Raw genomic sequence first — 22,672 nt, forward strand, 5'->3', positions numbered from 1 at the left:
AGCCGTCCAGCGCAGGTGGAAGGCCGCCCCAGAGAACCTAAGCAGGGGAGGTCCTGACCTGGTAGGGTAGCTCGCACCTCACAGGGCAGGGCGCAGCGCCTGGTGCCGGCGTAGTTGGTGCTCACACCAGTACCTGCCTCAGCTCTACCGCTCATACTGGCCTGACCTGGTCTCTCATCCCCCCTGGTCACCTCAGCTGTCTGGTACTTTTTCCAGGCCCAAGGTCCAACACTGGAAGGAAGGTTCCCTCTCCACTTGGAAGTCCCGGTCCAATACGAATACCTACACCACCTACCTACCTGACCTTAGCTTTCCCATTTCCAGGCTGCACACCGTCGCTCCGTCCTTTGGCCTTGCCTTTCTTGCACTCTGGTTTATTAATGAGAGCCTCGCCATCTGCTCTCCCTTAGGCAACACTCCCACACACTTCCATCATACCAGTTTCCATATTCACGCTCGTACACATCATACCCCAGGCTGTTGTGCACAAGACCGCTTCTCTATCCTTTCTCGGCCTGTTATACAGACCATCGCCACATCATCTTACCTGGGGATCCATTATTACGTCTCTACTGCTGCCTCCCATAACCACTACCAATCCACCATCACCCGCGAAGCACGCCTTGACTGCCTCGTATAACCGAGGCCATGGCGCCCCCGCGCGAAGAGAAGAGCCAATTGAAACGTCCAAGAGTGAGTCGCTTGTTAATCTGCCCGGCCTTCTGGTGTGCGATCCTAAACCGTCTTCCCCTGGCAAAGGGTTCTCTGCCAGACTCAGACACGGAGGCGAAGAAGCCCCGCCGCTCCGAGAGGTTATCCGTCGATAAGACCCCGGTTTCCCACAAACAGCACCTTCCGTCGCCCGTGACGCGATCCGGAGACTCGGACGATGTGTATAAGGAGCCTACCGCGACGCCTCCCGAGGGTCGCCCCAGCCAGGTTAACCACCGCGAAAAGGACGACAACTCCCAGTCCCAGGCACACACCAACCTCTCCTCACCTCCACAGGACACACAGGCTTTTTCCCAGTACCCGGCCGATAACAAGGATGTGCTATGTGACGAGGTCGAGGACGAGGTGAAGGAGGGCGTCTGGGGCTACCTGTTCCCGCTAGACACCAAGTACGGCAAGTGCTTGGTCATGAAGAAGAGGGCAGCATGCCCTATGCCGGACAAGCTCGAGGCTAAGGAGACGGAGCCGGTAGGTAGGAAGGGCAAATTGCCCCTGAAGAAGGAAGAGGAGGCCTACGAGAAGACCAAGATCAAGGGCGTCGCCTCGGGTGGATACCTGATTGGACGTCATCCGGAGTGTGGTAAGCTTTGCGAATTGGGTTCCATTCTAATGGGGTTACGACAGCGCTGACAAAAGGCAGACATTGTTGTTGAAGACCCGGTGGTATCAAATCGACACTGCCTGTTATTTACGGAGAACAAAGGCGGTGACACCGTGGCTATCTTGGAGGATTTGTCTAGCAACGGAACTTATGTCAATGAAGCCAACGTGGGTCGCAACAAGCGCAGAGAGCTCCAGGAGCAGGACGAGATCGCGGTGCTCGACAAGGCTCGTTTCATCTTCAGATACCCCAAGAGCCGGCAGACGAGCGCTTTTCTTCAGCAGTACACGCTACTGGAGAAACTTGGCAAGGGCCACTTCGCCGAGGTCTTCCTTTGTGTCGAGAAATCTACTGGTCAAAGGTACGCCGTCAAGATCTTCACAAAGACTGCCGGCATGGAGGAGAGATCGAAACAGGAGGGTCTGCAACAGGAGATTGCCGTTCTCATGGGCGTTAGTCACCCCAACGTTCTATGCTTGAAAGACACGTTTAACGAACGTAATGCGGTGTACCTTGTCCTCGAGCTGGCTCCGGAAGGCGAACTATTCAACTTCATCGTCATGAAGCAAAAGCTTACCGAGGATGAGTCGCGCAAACTCTTTACGCAATTGTTCCAGGGCATCAAGTACCTGGTAAGTTTTGCAACGACATTTGATGTCCTCCGCCCGCTAACTTTGAGAAGCATGATCGCAACATTGTCCACAGGGACATTAAGCCAGAGAACATTCTGATGGTCGACAGAGACTTGCACGTGAAGCTGGCTGATTTCGGTTTGGCTAAAATTATTGGTGAAGAGTCATTCACGACGACGCTGTGCGGAACACCCAGCTATGTGGCGCCTGAAATCTTGGCCGAGGGTAGGCACCGGAAGTACACCAAGGCTGTCGACATTTGGTCACTCGGAGTTGTCCTTTACATCTGCCTGTGCGGCTTCCCGCCGTTTTCAGACGAACTGTATTCCAAGGACTTCCCGTTCACGCTGTCGCAACAGATCAAGAGCGGCCGGTTCGATTACCCTTCGCCATACTGGGACTCAGTAGGCGACCCTGCTCGTAGGTGACCCAGAAGCGCTACAAAACGATGCGTCATGACTAACATTATGATAGTGGACCTTATCGACTCAATGCTGGTAGTTGATCCCGAGCGTCGTTTTACAGTTGACCAATGCCTCAACCACCCCTGGATGACGCAGAAGCAACCAGGAGTCAACGACAGCACCGACGGCTTGGTGGGCGGCATACAGGGCTTAGAAGTCCATCGCCGCGGTGTCGTCAGAGAGCGGACACTACTCAGCTCAATGAACTCGGTAGCAGTTGCGGAAAGATCCCCTGGCCCTAAGCAGAAACCAGTCAAGATCTATTCCAAGAACACGACGAAGACGACCATGACACCGAAGGAGGCCGACCCTGCGTCACAAAGAAACGTTGACGAATTCGTGGAGATGGGCGGCAAGGGAGATCAGCCTTTGTTTGGCGATGACGGCGATAGCATCTATTCAAAGGCCGACATTTCTACAGAAGCCCAGAATGGTAGCAAGGAGGAATAATGGGTTATAATAACTTTGGTGAATTGTTAGGAGTATGGTTAGGGTATGGGACGCGCGAGTCATAGATACAGTCGGCGAAGGTCATGGATTTGTTTGTTTCTTGACCATCCGAGCCATGGAGACCATTTCTGTGTTGACTGTAGGGCCGGTGATGACATCCCCTCAGTGAACAGGGGGTGTATTTATTTTTGTCTTATTTAGGTGTCCGAGAGGCTGGATGGGAACGGCAAAAGTTGGCGTCCTGACATATCTGACATTATGGAGACAATATAAACCTTTTAATGAAGGCAAGGCTTTCGGCATGCTACGCATAATGGATGAGAGTGTGTGTTGCTAAACCTCAGATTTTGTCTCCGAATATGCAGTATCCCAAGCGTTCGGGTTGTTTGCTACACCGGCACCGTTTCGACAAGTAGGGCGGAAACAACTGCCGCTGCCATACCGGCTCCGAGCGGAAACCGGAGCCTCCACTGTCATTATGGGGCAGCCCGAGGTGGGGCCGTGTCAACAGAGGAACTAAAAGCGTTTCGACGTTGTGGTCTAGAAATTTGGTGCAAGATTTTACTTTTGAGAACACGACTAGGGCCATTTTCACTTGTCTATGAAGTAAAGCTTTGAGTAACAAGCTTTCAAGTACAGTTCTGGTGAATACAGAGCCTCATCCATCAAATACCAGGTCACAGTGGTACCCCGCCATGGCGTGGGGCACCATGGCCTGGCTTCACCGCCTTCGCCTAGGTAAGCCCACAAGTCGGTCGGGTGGCAGAAAACAGCGAAAATTGCCCTCCTCCACCACACCCCTCCATCGAACCGCAGGTCGACACGGGCTTCGCAAGAGACATACCGCACGACAGAGCGACCCCCTGTCTCCGTCGTCCGCAAACCACACGCCCCTCTACACACTTTCGCATTCTCTTTTTTTCCGGGGTCCCTCTCTTACTCCTCCTCCCAGCCAAATTTGCCAACACCTCCGCAATCAACCGCATCCCACCCCCCTCTCAACCCGAAGGCCCGACAACCCTCGTCAGATACCGCGAAAAACCAGCAATCATGGCGGCGGGAGCGAAGCAACAGGCGCAGCCTCAGCTGCTCTTCGTCGACGGCTCCTTCCAGGAGCTCGCCCGCGAGATGGCCGACTACCTTCACATCGCCGACGAGGTGAAGCCCCTCGTCGAGAACGAGGCCAAGAAGGAGGAGGTCCTGTCCAAGCTGGTGCGCTCGTCGACGGCCCTGACGTCGGTGGCCGAGAAGGAGTTCACCGCCGCGTCCAACCTCATGGTCCACCTCGTCCTCCAGTCCGAGGACCCCAAGAAGCACCTCCCGACCCTCTGCCAGGCCTTCTCCAAGCCCATCGCCTCCAGCCCCGTCAACGGCGTCGGTCTGAGCCTCAACGCCCTGAGCACCATCTTCAACCTCATCGCCCCCGAGAACCCGATACGCTACAACGTCTTCATGGCCATCCTGCGCTTCCTCAAGGCCAACGCCATGTTCGACACCATCCAGCCCTACCTGAAGCAGCTCCCCGACTGGTTCGCGGACTGGAAGACCAGCGACGAGTTCCAGAGACAGATGTACGAGGAGATTGCCGAGGTCGCCAAGGAGGCCGGCAAGGAAGAGTGAGTCGTCTCTTTTTTCGTTGGAAGAGTTGGAAAGACAAAGCATCGGAGACTAATACCCAGACAGGGAGAGCTACGAATACATTCTCAAGGCCCTACGCACCTTTGACGCAGACGATAAGGACGATGTCGGTTCCGAGGACGCCCAGCGCCTGTCCCTCCGCGCGGTCCGCGACGCCCTGCTTTCCAACACACACTTCCTCTTCACCGACATCCGCAGCATACCCACCGTGCAGAACCTGTCCGAGACGCACCCCGTCTACTCCCAGCTCCTCGACATCGTCGCCGAGCAGGACCTCGAGGACTACAACGACTTCAACGACGAGCACCAGGGCTGGCTCGAGAAGGAGAAGCTCGATCACGACCGCCTCCACCGCAAGATGCGTCTCCTCACCTTCGCCTCCCTCGCCGCCCAGACCACCTCCCGCCGCATCGAGTACTCCGCCGTCGCGAAGGCTCTCCAGGTCCCCGCCGAGGACGTCGAGAGGTGGGCCATTGACGTGATCCGCGCCGGCCTCGTCGAGGGCAAGCTCTCCCAGCAGGACCAGGTCTTCCTCGTCCACAAGGTCACCTACCGCGTCTTCGGCACCAGGCAATGGCAGGAGCTCGCCACCCGCCTGGACAGCTGGAAGGGCACCCTGTCGAACCTGCACGACGTCATCCGCAAGGAGCAGGCCAACGCCAAGGCCCAGAAGGAGCGCGAGGCGCAGGAGGCGGAGCGCAAGCTGAACGCCGACAAGGAGGGCGGCAGCGGCGGTCGTCAGCAGAGGGGCGGCCAGCGCCGTGACGGACAGCAGCGTGAGCCCAGAGAGCCTCGCGAGCCCCGCGAGCCTAGGGAGCCCCGTGAGCCCAAGGAGAGGACGGACAACGACGAATAAGAGAAGGGCACCTATTGAGCCCGGTGATTTGTCGAGAGATCGTCTACGCGGAAATTTCATGAATGTGGTTCACCTGTTGTCTTCTTCGCTCCGTTTTAACCACTTTGACCAACTCTTTCACATAGCGTCATGGTATGGGTGGGAAGGGAAGGGTTGGCGATCAGGTTAAAAAAAGAAACGAGAGCGAAAATTTCCATGGGACAAATGGGGGAAACCTTTGAACGTGTGTCTTTTTATGTAATTACGGCGAGGAGGGGAAAAGGAAACGGGACGTGTGTGGATGGAGGAGAGAACCCGAACCAAACCATCGAGTTATAGAGCTGATGATGAGCTGAGAGAAAGGGAGAAAAGTGAGGGGTCCTCTGGGTCTCTTTTCTTTTCTACCTACTTTTGATTTTTTTTCGTTTTAGAGAAAAGTTTGGTCAAACCGGAGAGGGAGGTTCGTAGGTCGACAGCGGCGTCTCAACGAATCAGCGTAACAGGATTATGATACAGACTCTTTCCGAACGATTGCCGTGCGCTCATGCCGTGGTGTGTAATGTGAGCGAACGATGTTGCCGTCGTCAAGAGAAGATGCATCCCCACCAGTCACGGCTCAAGGTGCCTCTATACTGTATTCTCATGGCTTGCTTTTTCATTTCGTAGAATGTGAGAAAGTTAGTGTACAACTGTGAAGACGCAAACTGATGCCTTGCGTCGAAATTCTTTTCAATGGCGCGCTCTCTCTTTGACTGGGGCATGTGTACGCCCCTCTTGCCCCCCAAACTTTTGTCTATCTTCTGCTTTCTCATAAGCGGCTCAATTTTGCAGAAAATGGGTCCGCGAGTGGTTCTCGTGGCGGTTCTGCCGAAGCCCGGCCTTCTTGCAGCCACGGCTTCCTCTTCGCTGATGGGCAAGACTTCTTGCCCTAGCAGCAAAGGATGTCCTCCAACACGGTCGGCAAATGGGTCTAGACGTATTGGCTTGGCTTCCAGCGGTGGGAGCAGTACCGCCATATACAACGGAGAACGGCTCGGCCCAGTGGCGCGGGGCCAAAGCCTCTTGGATCCATTCGTCTTTTCAAGGTTTCTAATCCTGTAGACAGCTTTTCGAGATGTTTGTGAGCGAGGCCAATCGATGGTTCCCTGAAGGACAACATACCCAAGGTAGTCCTCCTTGATACTGCCAATGGCCCACATCTCACCGACTTCCGTTCTCGTACCAATAACCTTGACGCGTACATGCGTGCCAGGCTCAATGATGGTGTCCTCATTGTTGGTGAACTGTGGCGGCGTGGCATTGGGATCCCACTTGATCTCAGAGGGAATCAGCTAGAATAGAGAGGCTCGCAATTAGTGATTTTGAGGTCCTGCCTGGCTGGCGCGGAAGCGGGGACGTACATGAGCCGACACGAAGAGGCGCAAGGGTCCTGCCTGGGCGAAGAAGCCCTGGTGGTTGACCGAGTAAACCACGGCGTCAACCTGGGTGTCATGTCAGAATCCGCTTCCCGACAGAGCCAGGCAGATTTGTAGCATTTACCGTCTCGCCCTTGAAGGGCCTCCACACGACCGCGCGATAGCCCACGGTGAACTCGGCCAGACCGCTGCCCGGAAGAATGCGACCCTCGGAGATATCGAAGGTGTCCATGATGGAAATGATGTAGTAGCTGCCGGCGCAGGTTCCCTCGACGTCCTTCAGCAGCTTGCTCGTGACCAGCTCGTGCATGTTGCGCCCAAAGTACGAAGGGTGCAGGGTGACCCTGCGCTCCATGTTGTAAAGGAAGAACATTTTCGCAAGAGGTACGGCGTGCTTGCGGGAGGTAGGATCGCTTGCTAACTTCGATCGGCTCGTCGTCGCCCAAACTTGGTCGAGCAAGAAGTCAGGTGTATATCGGACGCGATCGAGGAGGGCACGGTGGGAGAAGTTCGCGCGGCGGAAGGTCTAATTGGACGACGCGATCGACTTGATAAAGAGGGTGGCCTAGATGCGCGAGTTTCAAAGGTGCTTCTTAGAGCTGTGTGGCCTTCAAAACAGCAGGAGCGAGCGATCGCGTGTGACGTCGCTGGCACGCTGGAAGTCTCGTGAGAGCAAGCGCAATATTAGAGAACGAAAGAGAAACGCAAATTGTCAGGAAACTTTTGATGGAAGGTGCCACTGCGCGCCGTTGGAGGAAGGTGATGCGCCGTCGTCGGTGACTCGACGGTTGAAGAGAGAAAGGTTGCACAAGGCGAGGCTGAAGACGATGGGTTGAGTTGAGGTGCAGCTACCAAATGTGGCTCGTTAATTTTCTGGCCTTGCCTAGCCACATCCAGCCCGGAGAGTCAAGCCACGCACATATGTCTGTGGCTCATGCTAGGACTGCATGTGCCACGGATATACTAGCCACACTTCGGCATGTCGCACTTAACGCGCCTGCGCTAACGCGACATGCTCGTCGGCCCCCAGTCTCCTACCGCGTACAATGCCGTACCTCCCTTACTCCATGGACAAGAGTCGGGATGAAGGGAAGTCTGCATGCATGGAGTGCGAGGTCCGATTTCAGGACTGTATGCACAATAGCAAGATTGGTTTGAGATGACAGTGTACGCGCCGCGGGAGGCGAAGGAATGCGACAGGGTGGCGCCACGGACGGCAGAAACCGCAACCCTAAAGTCAGTCGTCTGGTGCCGTCCGGACTAAATTTGAGTGGTGATGAGATGAGGGCTGGCCGGCTTCTTATGCGGTCAAGGTGCCTCGGGTCAATTGCCTTAGTGTCTGTGTCTGGGCCTGTGTCTGCTCGGCCAATTTCTACGCTCCTCCAAAAACCGTATCACGTCGTTGAATCTGGGCAGCCGGTCGAAAGCCTCTCCAGCCCCCCAACGCGCTCACACGACAAATCCACGGCATCAGATTGGGCGAGGCAGGTCGTACGTTCGCTGCATGCACGTTTAGCGGTTTTTAGTGGACTCGATCACCCAAATCTCCAGTCAGGAGCCGCTCCTATCGCCCTTGTCACCTGCTAGCCTTGGGCTCCGGGGTCCTTCGACCTGCCTTTTGGGCTCCTCGAAGTTAGATCCCAGCGGTCCTTCCCCTACAACCTCCCCGAACCGAAGCAAAAACGCGCCCAGCGGCCGGCCCCACGGGCGTCCACTTCCACCGTACGGCGCACTCTCCCTCCAGGCGTGCTGTGCGCGAGTGGGACGCATATGAACACCATTGCAACCCTGTCCTGTCCAGTCCGGAACACCGCGGCATTCCTTCATTTTCCATCCTACTCTACGGCCTTGACATCGCCAACCCGACCTGTCGCAACCTACAGCACGCCCATTGTTGGAAACTAAGGTAGAGATCGACACTGTCTTCTGGGTCGCACCACCCTTCGCCCGTCTAATCTGCTCGCACTGCCGACCATCCCTTCTGCTGCGGCTGAGCCTCGACCCTGCTTGCAGCCTCGTTCAGGTCCTGCAGCAATCCTCGGCTTCCATCATCTGCCTCGCTTTGGCTTAGATCTCAACATCATCCAATCTCCAAAACCGCAAACATGTCTCTTGACTTGGAAAAACACTTGACCTTTGTGAGTCCACAGCTTAGCCTCTGAAGTCTCGTCGTCCGTTCACTGCTAATTTCGTCAAAAAAGTATGGCGCATACCACCATAACACTGTCAATATTGGCATTCACATGGCATGCGTGCCCATGATCCTTTTCTCGGGATTTTGTCTCGTAAGTGACTAATGCATTGGCACTAGGGTCTTTGCAGTCCAGCTTATTCATAATTCATAGGCCACCAACACAGGAACTCTCATTCCTCTCCCAAGTTGGCTCACAGTCCCCAATTTAGATCTGAACCTGGGAACACTTGCAGCGTTGACCTGGGGTGGACTGTACGTGCTCCTCGAGCCTGTCGCCGGCACCCTGCTGGCCGCCATCTGCTTGGGCGCCACTGCAGTCGGCAACTCTTTCAGGCTCGAGAATCCCGACCTGACCAACAAGGTCGCCATCGGCGTCCACGTTGTTTGCTGGATCTTCCAGTTCATCGGACACGGCGCCTTTGAGGGCCGTGCCCCTGCTTTGCTGGATAATCTGATCCAGGCCGTCTTCCTGGCCCCTCTGTTCGTCTGGCTCGAGTTTCTCTTCAAGCTGGGCTACCGCGCGGAGCTGAAGGCACGCGTCGACAAGGCCGTCCAGAAGGAGATTGCCAAGTTCAAGGCCTCTAAGGCCAATGGAGAGGCCAAGAACGGCAAGGCCCAATAGTTTACACGCAAGCCAGCCAGCACAACCTCCACGATGGCAATGCGAGTATTCCGCAATTCTTTGAAAAATCGCACTGTAGACGCCGGCCCGACGTCAAGTGCCGCACTCACCTGTCAACAGGTCTCAGCAAACATAGGGCAATGAGGTTACAAGGGGAAGCAGTGGTTGAACAGAGAAATCAACGGGCACAGGACCCGCCGCATGGAAGCATTCGGGCAGGCGCCATCACTTCACAGGACGGAGTACTTTCATCAGATACCAATTTGAGCTCACGCGTATACAGATTGTCAGTCATTGGATCTGTATCTTGGTCGAGTCATGACACTTGCCAACGAGAGTTTGCACGGGACCCTTGCGCGTTGCTTGTTTTCGGTTATTGTTCTATTTGGGCAGGGAAAGGAGGCTCTATCTGTCTATGTCAATTGCAGCAAAAATGCACGAAACGAGTACATAGTTCAACAGGACGAAGCATTCACTCACCAACTTGTCTTCCCAGACCGTCATCGTACCCAGCTAAGGTGAGCTAAGGCATCCCACGTTCCACCGCCAGAGCATCTTGACAAACCATCGATTCGGACTCCGAGATGACGGAGTCTGTACGGGCATTCGGGCGAGTGGGTGAGCTGAGAATTCTCTTCAGATCATGAAACTGGGCCAGTTTTTTCGGACTCTTTCCTGCGAGCTTTTGGCTGTGCGTCTTGCGAAGCGACCCGAAGGACCTCAGGGGGTTGGGCCTCTAGCCCCGCCGACCACGGCGAGGCCGAATCGACTCGTCGTCAAGCGGCGACATTGGCGACATTGGAATCGATGGTACATAGTCATCCGAAGAACGAGAACGAGGGGGCAGTCTCAGGGGGTCAGGTCTTGCCCTGTTTGGTCTCGGGGGAGCCGGTCTGCTGGGCGTCAAGTCTCTCGATGCGTACCTAGATTTGTAGCTTCCATACGGGTCGATGCCATGTTCGTTCTGCTGTTGCTCGTCCCGTCGGTACTGGCCATACCCATACCGATCCACGTCGGGTCGTTTCACGCTCACGGATTCATCATCGGGGTCATACTTATCGTCCGCAGCCGGCGGCATGACTTGCAAAGGGCTGAGGGCGCCCGGCCGAAGTACACCATACGACGGTTCCTGGCTCATTGCCCGGTTACCCAGCGGAACACTAATGACAGACGGCATCTGCATGGGCGGGTGGTCGAGGTAAGCGGTCGCATTTCGCCGGGCGATCTGCCCGGCAATGCGGTTGTCCCGGTATGCGGCGCGCTCCGCCTCCTTTTTCTTGTCCGCCGCCTCCTTGCGCAGGCGCGAGGCACGCAGACCCTCGGGCCCCAGCTGTGATTTGAAGCGGTTATGGGTGGTACGGCTGTGCGGGAGAGCGCCGGACTCGTCGGCGGCCTGGCAGTCGGGACAGCTGTGGGGGGCGTTGAAGTGCTTGTCTGCGCGGATCTGGTCGCATTGCTCGCCGGGACGGGCGCCGCAGAGGGTTGTCATGACGGCGTGGCAGCTCCAGGGCGCGTCTTTGGGGACCTCCCGGCAGGTGAAGCGTTTCTTGATGCTATGGGAGCATGAATATGACATGATTCCGTAGCACATGGTGGCGGCTACTGTTGGTTTTGTTTTGTTGCTGTTGGTATTGGTATTGGTCGCGGTTCTGTGGTTGTGGTAGTCTAAAGTGTCTCTCGTTCCCTAGGGAGATCGGATGGGTTGCGATGTTCTTGATTTTGGTGTTTGCGTAGTATGATAAGTATGTCTCTGAAGAAAACAAGAAATCCGTTGACTGTCCCTGTTGAGATCTTTTCTACTTATCAACATCATCTTCTCGACTCTTTCAGAGACTGGTGCTTTCCAGACAAAGGGAGATATGAGGAAACACAGCGGCTTGTTATCAGACAACATATTTCAAGCTTGTTGCCTTGTATTATATCTTCATGATTTTCTTTGGCAAGCGTTCATCTTCTCTTTTGTTTCATGCCATTCAAGGTATCCTTGTAGGTCGTTGAAGAGTGTGATAGAATTCGTAGCATTGAAATTTTGTCCTTTGAGGTGAAAGAATTGCCTTGTTGATGGCCAATAATGAACAAAGGTCTCGTGAGGGAGTTGTTTCTTTGTATGAGATCCAGATGCCACTATTGAGGCGAGGAGATTCTGTCTCTATTGCAATCTGTGGATCTTTATCTGCTAACCGTCTGAGTCCAGGTTCGCTAAGATAAATATTCTCCTTGTTTTGTTGAGTACTCGAACTATTCAGTCTTATACCACGGTCATATATTACCTAACTTACAACATGCATCAAAACTTCAGGCTGAACATGTATGACGAACTGCTTTCAGAGATGAAATCTCAAGCGCTCTGCAGTTTAATTCTGATATTAACTCTATAGACTTAGCATCGTAGGTTGCTATCTTGTGTAACGTGTGAGCGCATTTTTTCACTTGGGAGCTTTCTACACTTTACTGATCCTTTTCATGGGAATTTCAAAGTTTTCATGAATGTGAACTTACTATTCTTACGAGCCAACAAAGTTTGTCTCAGCTAGTTAGATAACATACATTCTGCCTTCAAAAAGTTATAAACCCTTCTAGATCGTTGAAAGCTTCAGGGACATAAATTCCGCACATGTCGTGACTAGCAGTCACTTATAACCACAACCTACGGGTTCTCAGATCGAATTATAGATGTTTACAGAATCAGCAAGCCATCTTCAGTTGAGTGCCACGTGTTTGAGATGAACACTCGCCGACCTTCCGAGCCTTCTAAAGCATTCAGTGAAGCCGACACGTAGTCTCGCCTGTTCGCCTAGTAGCAAGACCGTAGACTTGTAGACTGCCCCTGAACGAAGACTTGCTCGGGCAAAGCATATTCTAGTCTGTCATCATGCGAGTTTGGTAGTGGGGATGAGCCATAATGAATAAGCTTGGTATCGCTTCGGAAGATCCCTCACGACAGAGAGGTAAGGTGTCTGTGCCCGTGTGATAGAAAACATGATTTTTGTTGCGATATCATACATCAACAACAGCAGCAAGCTTGCATATCCCAAAAATTGGCGGGAGCTTCAAGTTTTGAGGCCAGGTCTCCGTGTGCTTTCAGTATCTACTCCTCATCACCACCACTTACCCTTTCTGCTTATCCTCAGTTTGGGTCGATCATGACACCTCACATCATCGAGATTTCTAACACTTTCAGCACAGCAGTTCGCAGATCCTCGTACGATCATGATGTCGCAAAGTCACAGGCTTATTGCGATCTCTTTTGTGATGATGCCCAAGGGAGATCGTCTGGCGTCCGGAATGTTGACATTGAAAAGATTGAACAAAGGGCATCTGTCGCAGGTAACGTAGTGTTCATCTCCGAAGAGATGGATGTCCCCCTGTCTCGCAGCGAGAACATCAAAGTCAAACCTCGCAACTTTCACAAGAAAGACAAACAATACAAGCACGCCATCGAATTCCGGGAGGGAGATCCCTCCGGCCGAAACCCCAGGGCTCGGCAACCGACCCGTCCCGAAAGACGGCCTGATTAGAAAGTCCCCTAGGATGAGGTGGTTTTTCCTCTGCTTCGGACTTGAGTGTCTTCCATCATCGTTCACGTACCAATGATCAGCTCATGTTTGCCGCCCTCAATCACCGACTTTGCTTGGCTCGAGTAAGGAATGAAGTTCCCTCGCCCCGGAATGACGATGGATGATGGCGAAGGCTTGTTCGAGAGGGTTGTCTTCGCCAGTCTCTTTGGGGGTCCCATCGAGACATTCGACTTGAGGTTGGAGAAAGCTGCCCGCCTGCCGCGAACAGGACATTCTCAGGAGGCGGACCCGCCCACCTCCGCGCTCGAAGGGGCGGACCGTCGCATAGCGCGCAGAGTGTCTTGTCAAGGGAGCCTACCGCGAGCAGCGGAGCGATCAAAGACGGGGCCCACGTGCAGCGGAGACACGAGGGATTTCGGAATCAACAGTCTGGCCACTCTGGGCACGAGGTACGGCACGAGAAGTAATAGCTGGACACACAGTAACTGGATGAGTTGGCTAGGCTGTGTGGGACGGAGCCAAGAGTGGTCTGACCAAGTGCAGCGGCGCCACGGAGAAGACAGAAGAAATCCCGCTTACACTGGGCATTCTTGGACGTGGCTACCACGAGAACCGTGCTGTCTCTGTTTCTCGTCACGTAATCCCGTCGAAGGAAGACCTATCAGAGAACTCTCGGACCCGTAGCCGTGGAAATTCTCTGGAGGCCTGGACTCGGCCCCGAAAGCCTTCACGAAATGTGGCAGTCTTCGCCTGTACGGGTGGAGGCTCAGACTTTCCCTACTCATTACTTGGCACTTCTGGCTCGGCCGTGATGATGTGCGGACATGGACGGGTCCGGTTTGACCTGAAAGACTGACAAGTGTTTTACACAACAGCCGGCTGACGCCCTTCGCCCGGGAGCAACTTTCAACTTCGAGGTATTGCTCACGCCCTCGACCAAGGAAAAGATGCAACGTGACGAGCCTTCCTCACGCAGCATTTGCAGTCTGGCCACGAAGTAAGGGCGAAATCTCCTCTTGGCATGTCTTTTGGATCTGAGAACCCTTCTGACTCGGTGTGACAGAACCGGGAATGACGTTGGAGTCCGGGGGCGGACGCTTGTTGGCGGACCGGCGGCAGGCTGAAGTTGTTGAGTCCACCTACGTATGGGCCAAAAAGTGTCTCTCCCCATCACCGATGAGTTGTGTGACGAGATTGCCTTTGTCTGCGGCGCTTCGGCATGACGTGCGGCTAAGCCATGGAGATGCCATTCCATTCCTCTCACGATGCCTCTAACTGGATCAGTTGGTGTTGAGTCGGGGTGGAAACAAAACTTGATCTCGGATTTCCCACATCTTGGCGGAAAAAGTTCGCACTCGGCTTGCAACGGAACATGTTGATTCAGCCGCCAACAGCAGTCGGAATCCCTCGTTCACGTCCCTGGGCTTAGAAGCAGTCCAGATCTGGACTGGTGCTAACAAAGACTCCTGCTGCCTTGGCTCCCACAAAAAAACGAACATCCACATTGCTTGTAAACTGCCCAAGGCGGTCAAGTTTCTCAGCCTCAGAGGATCCCATTCCGGTCACGTTGCGCACAATGTCTTGCGTTTTTTTTTACGATGGCGACATCTCCCGCTAGAGAGATGAAATCCTCCTCAACATATCTTGCGGTTAACTTGGCCGGACGGGAGGGAAATATGTGCGACAGCGCCGGCCCGCGGCCGTCTGTTGCCAGGGCAGAATTCTTGAGAACGTCCATATGACCCGGGCACGCACCGTGATTCGATAGGTCTTGGCGAGGCTTGCGATCCCTCAGAAAGCTGTCAGTTGTCACGTTTTCCCTTCAGCTCAAGCCGCTTATGCTTGGGCGGCTCAAACGGGTAAAGGTGGGAATGCAAGCCCCCGTTAGGGAGAACGGGAAAGGAGGTAAGTGGAGGCTCTGAGGCTGGCCGGGCTGAGACAAAATAGACTTATTGTTTTCCTCACTTCATACGTAATATTTTTCTCCTCTGTCAGAATTCTCTTGATGGCATCAGGACGAAAGCAGATACTGGGGCCAAGAATCCAAAAGAGAGAAGAGGGGAGACTTAGCAAGAGGCTCAACAGGAAAAAGCCTCGTTGTCAGGAAGAAACACTCTCCAGGAAAAGCAGGTTTGAACGATCATCTTTGAGTGATCTTTGGCAGCTTTGTCGACGATGCCGGATGCCGCAGGCATTACACCACAACATCACATCACCCAAAAGCTGTGGTATGCAATTCTACCGGTGATCGGCGGCGGGAGCAACGGTGGAGTCGGAATGGGTTGACTCTGATCACGAAATATCTCCCCGCAAACGTCACGACAGCTTCGGCCGAGATGTTCGGTCCTGTCTCAGTGAGGGGCACGGGTGGGTATGGAAGTGCGCGCTTGCCCACAGAGAGTAGAGGCTGGGCGGAAATTATGAGTCCCGTGGCTCCCATTCCTGTTCCCGTTCGCAGAGATGCGGTCGACCAATGAGCTGCCCAAGAGACAAGATGCTGCGTCCCGCCACCACGTAGATGGTGTCTCACTTTTGAGTTATCCATCAGAGACACGACGGACGGATGAGGCAGCGGGCGGCCATCAACACCAAACTTCCATTGGTCGAGTTTCGCGGAAGGAGCTGTCAAAGGCGCATGGGTTGAGACTCCCGCCCGCCCTAGACCTTCTTGGCTACAGCCTAGCCCTAGCTTCAGGGTCGCGGAGGTCCACCGGCCGGCAACTTGGTCCGATGTTGAGGGTGAGGATGACTTCGCGTGGAGTTGCGAGTGTGTGTTGTGATGTACCTCATTCGGAAATGCGTCTGAGGCTTCACGAGTCTTACACGCTGTGCGGCTGGATGTGCGTGAAGGCCACGTTCAGAATTCTTTGCTCCCTTGGCGTCGAGGGGGCGAGACGAGGGACAGGACGACGAAGACGGAAAGCCAGAGTCGACGACATGTGAGGTTGGCAATAGGACGAGGGGAGCTTCAACGAGGAGAATCGTGAGCTGGATGAATTATAAAAGGCCTCATCTTCCACCGTCTGGATTGGAATATCCTCTCTCATCATCACACACAGCTTCAACTACAGGATAGTCAGCCGCTTCTTCCCTCATCTCTCAAGTCTTCGGAACACTTCTCTCTCACGCTTCAAGCAAACCACTTTTTCAAACCCCTCCCGACCATCAAAATGAAGGCCTCCGTCGTCACCCTCGCTCTCTTCGGCGCTGCTGCCATCGCCAACCCTGTCGCTGTCGAGAAGCGCGAGATCGAGCCCCGTGCCCTCAACCTTGTCCCTGCGCTCACCAATATCCCCGGCGCCGATGGCCTTGGCACCCTGGGTAACATCGCAATCATCAGCACTATTCTCAACGCTGCGGATGCCTTCGCTGCCTTTGCTACTCTTAGCCAAACCATCCAAAACACCATCGCCACCCTTCGTAAGGCGCTTGCCCCCCTTAACATCAACCTCAGCATCAAAACTGACATAATTCGCAGGCTTGGGTGTTCCCGGCAATGCCCTGGCTCCCGTCACCGCCATTACTGGCGTCACCGGCAACCCCGTCTCCGCCATCCCTGCGGGCACCACCCTCACTCCTGCTCAGATCTCGGCCCTGGCCACCAGCCTTCAGTACCAACTTGGCAACCTCACTCTTCTGACCTCCAACCTGCCCACCGGCGGCCTTCTGGGCGGCGGACTCAGCGCCACACAGCTCGGCTCTATTCAGAACGCTCTCGGTGTCATCCAGGGCACTCTCACACCCGTCCTCAACCCTACCGGTCTCCTGTCCAACCTTGGTGGTAGTGAGTCAATATCCTCTCCCAGCTTCGTTTGAACCAACCTTAACAATGTCAATCAGACCTCGGCGGTGCCACCGGCGCCACCAGCGCCGTCTCCAACATTTTGCCGCTCCAGAACCTGCTCGCCGCTATCCCCAACCTCATCGGCGTCGTCACCGGCCTCCTCGGCCTCCTCGGCGGCCTCGGTGGTCTCGTTGGCGGCAGCAGCGGTGGTATCCTCGGCGGTGGTGGCATCGGCCTCTAAGCTGAGAGCTTCGTCACAGCTAGGAACTCAATTCGGGCAGGCCATCTTGCAGTCGACAGCGTCGGCACTTTTGCACACGAAACCCATGAAGAGTTCTTGGCTTGGCTGATAAAGCATCCCTCTCTCCCCAATTCCTTTGGGATCGAGGGCTCCGCTTTCTCAGACTTACACGATCATACCCCAACCTACCGATAACGCGGCTCTGATTTGACATCAAAAGTTTCCGAAGACTTTCTGAAGATTACTTATTCCTGGAAGCGTTCAGCGGTGTGGATCATTCATCATCTTGGGGACTTTCAACTTTGTTGCGGGCATAATAGCGCGAGTCCAAGTGGCTCCCTCTTCTCGCCTCGCTTATAATCTGGAATTGTCTTTTTTAATCATTTCTTACAACCGAAACTTTCTCTTCTTCTTGTCCCCCTAGACTCAGCTCTAGACAATCAATAAACAGTCAATCCTTGCTATAAAACACTTGCCTTTGTCCTGTACCTGAATGTGAATGGAAGCTTGCGGCTGATGGATGATTTTGGCAATGGCAGAGGTTAAACAGTCTCGCAGGCCAGGGTGGTCAGATCCGGGAAACTGGGAGATGATATTATCTCTCAAACTCAGCTTTCCAGGTTTCATGGTCCTTCACGTTCCAGACCTGTCTCTTGCCGATCTTTGTGGCTGCGTCTGATCTTGGCAGTGATGGGCGTCCTTTGGAATGAATGACGATGGTAAGATGAACGTCGGCGGACGGAGTGGATCCCGATCTCTGAGCTCCATAATCGGGACCACGTGATTCTCCTCTCCCGATCGACGCAGCCAACCAGCCAGCCACTTACCAAGGGGGCTCCAGATTAAACACTGCAGCGAACACACGACTAAGAGACGATCGCAAACCCGCCCTGCCGCCACCGCGTCTATCTGAGATGTTTAGCTTAGCGGGCACGGCGGGCCCGTCTACATCATCCATCAGACCAGACAATCGACAGTTCATCCTCCTGACGCTGTCGAGGATGCCGGAAGCTTCGATCGAAGCGACCCCTGCATACGATAATGACATCCTCTTTGCAGCCGTAGCGTACGATGAAGTCCCCCGATCCCAAGCACACCGCCGTATGGGTCTCCTGGGGACAGGGGACCCTTAATGCAGCCTGGCTGTTGGCGGCGTTCAGGCGCCGCGGCGCGCCGGTCGAGGTCCCCGCGTTATCGGCCGGCGCTGCGCCCCCCTATCGCTTTCTCTCTTCCGGCGGTGGTGCATGGTCTCCCCACACTTTTGCCCACGTCCGCGGACGATCCTTGCCGTGCGTACCAAGAACGCCAACGATGGATGATCCGTACATACGCAACATACCGTAGTATTTGCCCATCCCGTCCTGGGCCAATCTCCTGCCACGCATGTCTCTGCTGCTTACTTTTTGCCCGCAAACCCTTCGTCACAGCTGCCTGTCGTGCCAATGTTGATGTTGCAGGACGTGCCAATCATCGCCCCAATCGAACAAACCATCACGTGTCCAACTCATGATTCGCGAGGGTTCTGGCTACAATGCTGCCAGTGTTTCGCCCGCTCGTGTGTTTTTCTAATGTTGCTTGTCCATCCATGCCTGGGATCCCCCTCCCTTGCCTTCAGCTCTCTGGTCTGGCACAGAGAGAGAGGAGAGAAACACTGGGAACATGGCCCCTTTGCTTGAGATCGCCGGCGTTTGACTGGCTATCCGGCCATCTCGGCCCAGGACGTGATCAGACCACCAACCTGGGTTTGCATGGCCTTCCCGCGCGGGGTAAACCTCGAGAGGAGAAGAAGCGAGGACCAGCAGGAGGTACCTGCCAGAGCTTACACGGCAGAGGCCGCTCCAACAAAGTGACAGCATAAGCACCTTCGGGGAGCACGATTTGCAGAGGGGAAAGGGTGTTTTACGTACACAAACATTCAGGGTAGCTTGATGTAACCAACCCGATTTTAGGATTCGTCGTAAAAGTATACATACGTACCCCCCTGGAACTAAAGAAGTGCGGCGGGCGCTACTGGAGACCTCCTGTGATGAAGCGAGCGAGTAAACGCCGTCATCGTCCTGACCGGCGCATCGACAAGCTTTCCCGCATCCCTTGTGTCAGAGGGGTGGGCGCTGGCCTCATTGGTGAAGTCATCCGTGGAGAAGGGAGACGAGTCTGGAATACCCTAGACGGGATACCTCTGGGAACTCTGTTCTGGTAGGTCAAGCTAGGTGAGCTTAGGAAGAGCTCAGTTGCTTATATACCCTCTTGCTGCCGCTGCTCTCTTCTTCGTTCAGGCAGAGCGTATCAGAAATATATCTACACAACCTGAACACCACAACAAGCAAACCAACCACAAATTTCAAAACCTCCATCATGGACTCCGGAAAGACCAACAACGCCGCTGTCTCCCCTACCACCGGCCGCAGACGCGTACGTGCCTCCTCATCCCGAGTCCTCGAAATGACGTAGCTAACACTCGCACCCCGCACAGAGCTCTGGCACTCTCTTCCAAGGCCTTGTGGAACAGAAGCGTCACGATGGCACCGCAGCACGCAGACAGTCAATGACTGATTCTAAGCCGGCACCTGGATTCATTGGCCAGATGTGGCAGAAGTACGATATCCACAACCTACTACATAGAACATGAAGCTGACTTGGACTAGCTGGACTCGTGGCCCGAGCCCCCCGAAATAAGTGATATCAATGACCGTCATTTGAGTACAGGAATAATGGAGGCGTTATGGTCCGGTCCTTCGAGACTGTGAGTGTACTGGCACAACGGCGTTCGTACGAGATTGTGTTTAAGCATAGCATGACGCTACAATAATGGATTATTTACCATTGCATAAATTCACCATCTTTGCTTGTCGTTATGTGTTGCTAGGCTGCAAGCAGACTTAGCTTAGAAGCATGAAAAGAAGTGTTCAAATGCCGCGAACAACGTTGTCCCTCACCATGGTGCCCACACCGAAAGGAAAATGTAACATTGCGCTAGGACTTCAGCCAAGTTCGCGCCAATATATTCAACGTGTCTCGGACGGTGTTGTAGCGTTGAGAGAGAATAATATCAAGTTTGTATTGAACATGTTGTCAGGGAATCATGAGAAGTACAAATTGTTGCACTTCTCCAGTAATTATCACACACCATATGAGGTAGTAAGCTGAAGCATGACGTCCTGCGGGAGGGTAACTTCTGACCAAGTCGATATGGACGCCAACCAAATGCTTTCCATTGTTAACGAGCGTGCCCCAAGACTTAGACAACTCATCAGCATTACGGACTAAGGCATTGGCTGTTTGCAGGTAATTCGAATGGATGCCATCTAGTCACCAGTATAGCTCTTGATCAAAAGGTAAAAGAGTCTTCACGTTGCGAACGCCATGTTTGGGGACAAATGTCAGGCTTGAATTGCGGCTGTACAGGACTATCTTGAAGCATAGAGAATCATAAGGCATCTCTCCCTGCCCAGAAATCCCCCACCTGCAGTCCCCCTTATCGATTTTTTGCCCACTGTACCAAACCCCGACACTGTGATCAAGCATAGGGTTTTTTGAAACGGTCACAAACATGACCGTGTGTGAGAGACGCGACCAGCCCAAACCCATGAAGCCCCTCGGCTTCCATTCCAAACGTTAGCCCCACGTATTCGGCACCCAAAAAGTGAGTGATGGCGTGGTTCGTGGGGCAGATCCTCCTCGGCCTAGTCCGAGATGCTGGCTCCGGAGCAAAGTAGCCTTGCTAAGACGGTGCAAAGAAGGCCCTTACTATCGCGCTTGTCTCCTTCAGAAAGGATCCCGCCTGGATGGCACGTGGACAGGACCAACATTAGATTGGATCCTGCCCCCGTCTGTCAATCCACGACAGCGGTTGTGTCACTTGATCTTTTCAACAGCCAACCACGGCAGTTACAGCGGTTTCCGCGTCAATATGTGCTCCGCAACGTCAAAAGACGCGATGCGGTCTCCAGGAAGTTGAACGCAGAGTTACCCAGTTTTGTTAACACAGTAGTTTTCACACAGTAATGATCAGAGATCAGTAGTCAATGATGCCGATCTCAACGAAGATGGCAGATATCACGCCTCGACTCCGAAAATGAGGAGACATCCATATGTGCAGATCTTGTTGTGATCGTTGATCAAGGGGCCAATGCAGGGTCGAAGCTCTTCTTTGGCAAAGCCAGAGCAACCATCAATGGTATGATGAAATGAGTCTGCGGGCCAATGGTGGCCGATCGTTGGAGAACGAGCGTGGCCAAATGTCGAGAGCGGAGGATTGTCGGTAACCAATCGTCCGCACAAGAGACAGTTGGACGGCGGCAAATGCCCGCCCAAAAGTCGTGAGGCAAGGCTAGAAAGGGAATCCATCTTTCTACCCACGAGATGTGACAGGAGCACTCAGAAGGCTCCCGCGTCGAACATCCAGTTGATCCGGCATGGCATGGCAAGGCATGGCATGGCAGACCAAGGCAGTTTTACGTCCTGCCCAGGACAATCCATTGGAGCCTTTTCAATTCATGCTCAGGAGAATCCATTTGAGCCTTTTCGAGTCATGCCCAGGACCAAAGACACAGCCGAGAAGCTGTTTTTGGTTTTGCTTTTCCGAATCCTGTCCTTGGATATCAATTAGCATGCCTCACTAGCACACAGCAACCCGAGAATGCACGTACTACCCAGCGCCGGAGTCGGCCAAAAAGAAAGACCCGAGAATGCTGAAGATGGAGACAAATGAATCATTATCGTCGCGGTTCATCAGAATTAGGAAAAATTTCCGAGGCTCTAATTGCTGAATGAATGAGATGCAGTCGTTCGTTTTGGTTGCCCAGGCTTGGAGACATCACAAGTCTAGAGATCGTTACTGTTGTGATTGTTAGCATCGTCACTTGGCAGATAGTCAGCTTGCCTACCACATGTGACTCCGTAGCGAGAATCGTAACCGTAATGCCCATCAAAGATGCTGAATGGGAATCTTGCCGCTCATTGTAGCTTCCTTGCAACGCCGTGGGCCTTTTTACGTCCTGCCCAGGACAAGCCCACCGGTAAGAGTCAGCTTCGCCGAAGCGGCAAGTCCAGTGTGTTGGGCAATTCTAGGCTCTTTGAAACGAGACTACAGCCTCTGTGATGCTTCGCCCAAGCATTGTTGAATTATTTCTGGGAATCTTGTGACGAAGGGCTTATCTGATCACGTTGGACTTCGACGCCAAGCGGCGTTCCGGCTGTGGCTTGTCGCCATAGTCAACTACGGCGGTCTAACTGACCAAACATTGTTAGCTGACGGCTTTTCGTAACATGTTTGCAAGGGATGTGTTTGACATACCTTGTAGAGGTTGGGCTGGGAGGTCGCTGTCTAGCAGAACATCGTGATATTCCGCTTTACAGGAAGTACAGCATGATCTTGTCCCCAGAGACTGTCTCAGTCACCCAGGGAGCCGGTCCAGCATGGCTGGTAGGAGAGGGGTAGCCCTCGATGACACCTCGAGGCCTTGCGCGGCCACGGGTCTTTGAAATCTCGTCCTTAGTAGAAGCCAGAGGTAAACCAAAGGAGAGGGAATTGTGTCAAGAGACCA

General features: G+C 53.9%; 7 protein-coding genes across 7 annotated transcripts; 5 read left to right on the top strand and 2 right to left on the bottom strand.

The window, feature by feature from the left end:
* Positions 1–648: 648 nt before the first annotated feature.
* fhkC (putative serine/threonine-protein kinase fhkC) lies at positions 649–2,879 on the top strand (the record flags this gene model as incomplete). Its single annotated transcript, XM_032020161.1, has 5 exons — positions 649–693; positions 760–1,312; positions 1,373–1,965; positions 2,016–2,385; positions 2,440–2,879. The coding sequence occupies 5 exons, from the start codon at positions 649–651 to the stop codon at positions 2,877–2,879; spliced, it is 2,001 nt and encodes a 666-aa protein (XP_031882820.1).
* Positions 2,880–3,574: 695 nt separating this feature from the next.
* Positions 3,575–5,373, top strand: CGGC5_v000788 (Eukaryotic translation initiation factor 3 subunit M; the record flags this gene model as incomplete). Its single annotated transcript, XM_032020160.2, has 3 exons — positions 3,575–3,617; positions 3,832–4,495; positions 4,563–5,373. The coding sequence occupies 3 exons, from the start codon at positions 3,575–3,577 to the stop codon at positions 5,371–5,373; spliced, it is 1,518 nt and encodes a 505-aa protein (XP_031882842.2).
* Positions 5,374–6,441: 1,068 nt separating this feature from the next.
* rpb7 (DNA-directed RNA polymerase II subunit rpb7) lies at positions 6,442–7,140 on the bottom strand (the record flags this gene model as incomplete). The annotated part of the gene is made up of 4 exons (XM_032020159.1): positions 6,442–6,457; positions 6,514–6,683; positions 6,753–6,833; positions 6,892–7,140. 4 exons carry the CDS (start codon positions 7,138–7,140, stop codon positions 6,442–6,444), a joined length of 516 nt encoding a protein of 171 aa, XP_031882841.1.
* Positions 7,141–8,872: 1,732 nt separating this feature from the next.
* CGGC5_v000790 (putative endoplasmic reticulum membrane protein) lies at positions 8,873–9,583 on the top strand (the record flags this gene model as incomplete). Its single annotated transcript, XM_032020158.1, has 3 exons — positions 8,873–8,905; positions 8,969–9,052; positions 9,113–9,583. 3 exons carry the CDS (start codon positions 8,873–8,875, stop codon positions 9,581–9,583), a joined length of 588 nt encoding a protein of 195 aa, XP_031882840.1.
* Positions 9,584–10,319: 736 nt separating this feature from the next.
* Positions 10,320–11,174, bottom strand: CGGC5_v000791 (uncharacterized protein; the record flags this gene model as incomplete). The annotated part of the gene is made up of 1 exon (XM_032020157.1): positions 10,320–11,174. The coding sequence occupies one exon, from the start codon at positions 11,172–11,174 to the stop codon at positions 10,320–10,322; it is 855 nt and encodes a 284-aa protein (XP_031882839.1).
* Positions 11,175–16,271: 5,097 nt separating this feature from the next.
* On the top strand, positions 16,272–17,126 carry CGGC5_v000792 (uncharacterized protein; the record flags this gene model as incomplete). Its single annotated transcript, XM_032020156.1, has 3 exons — positions 16,272–16,521; positions 16,580–16,885; positions 16,942–17,126. The coding sequence occupies 3 exons, from the start codon at positions 16,272–16,274 to the stop codon at positions 17,124–17,126; spliced, it is 741 nt and encodes a 246-aa protein (XP_031882838.1).
* Positions 17,127–19,481: 2,355 nt separating this feature from the next.
* con-8 (Conidiation-specific protein 8) lies at positions 19,482–19,802 on the top strand (the record flags this gene model as incomplete). The annotated part of the gene is made up of 3 exons (XM_032020155.1): positions 19,482–19,538; positions 19,600–19,721; positions 19,772–19,802. The coding sequence occupies 3 exons, from the start codon at positions 19,482–19,484 to the stop codon at positions 19,800–19,802; spliced, it is 210 nt and encodes a 69-aa protein (XP_031882837.1).
* Positions 19,803–22,672: the final 2,870 nt, after the last annotated feature.

This window comes from Colletotrichum fructicola (genome assembly GCF_000319635.2).
Source record: "Colletotrichum fructicola Nara gc5 chromosome Unknown KSG_Nara_v1_contig01, whole genome shotgun sequence".
Classification (NCBI taxonomy): domain Eukaryota; kingdom Fungi; phylum Ascomycota; class Sordariomycetes; order Glomerellales; family Glomerellaceae; genus Colletotrichum; species Colletotrichum fructicola.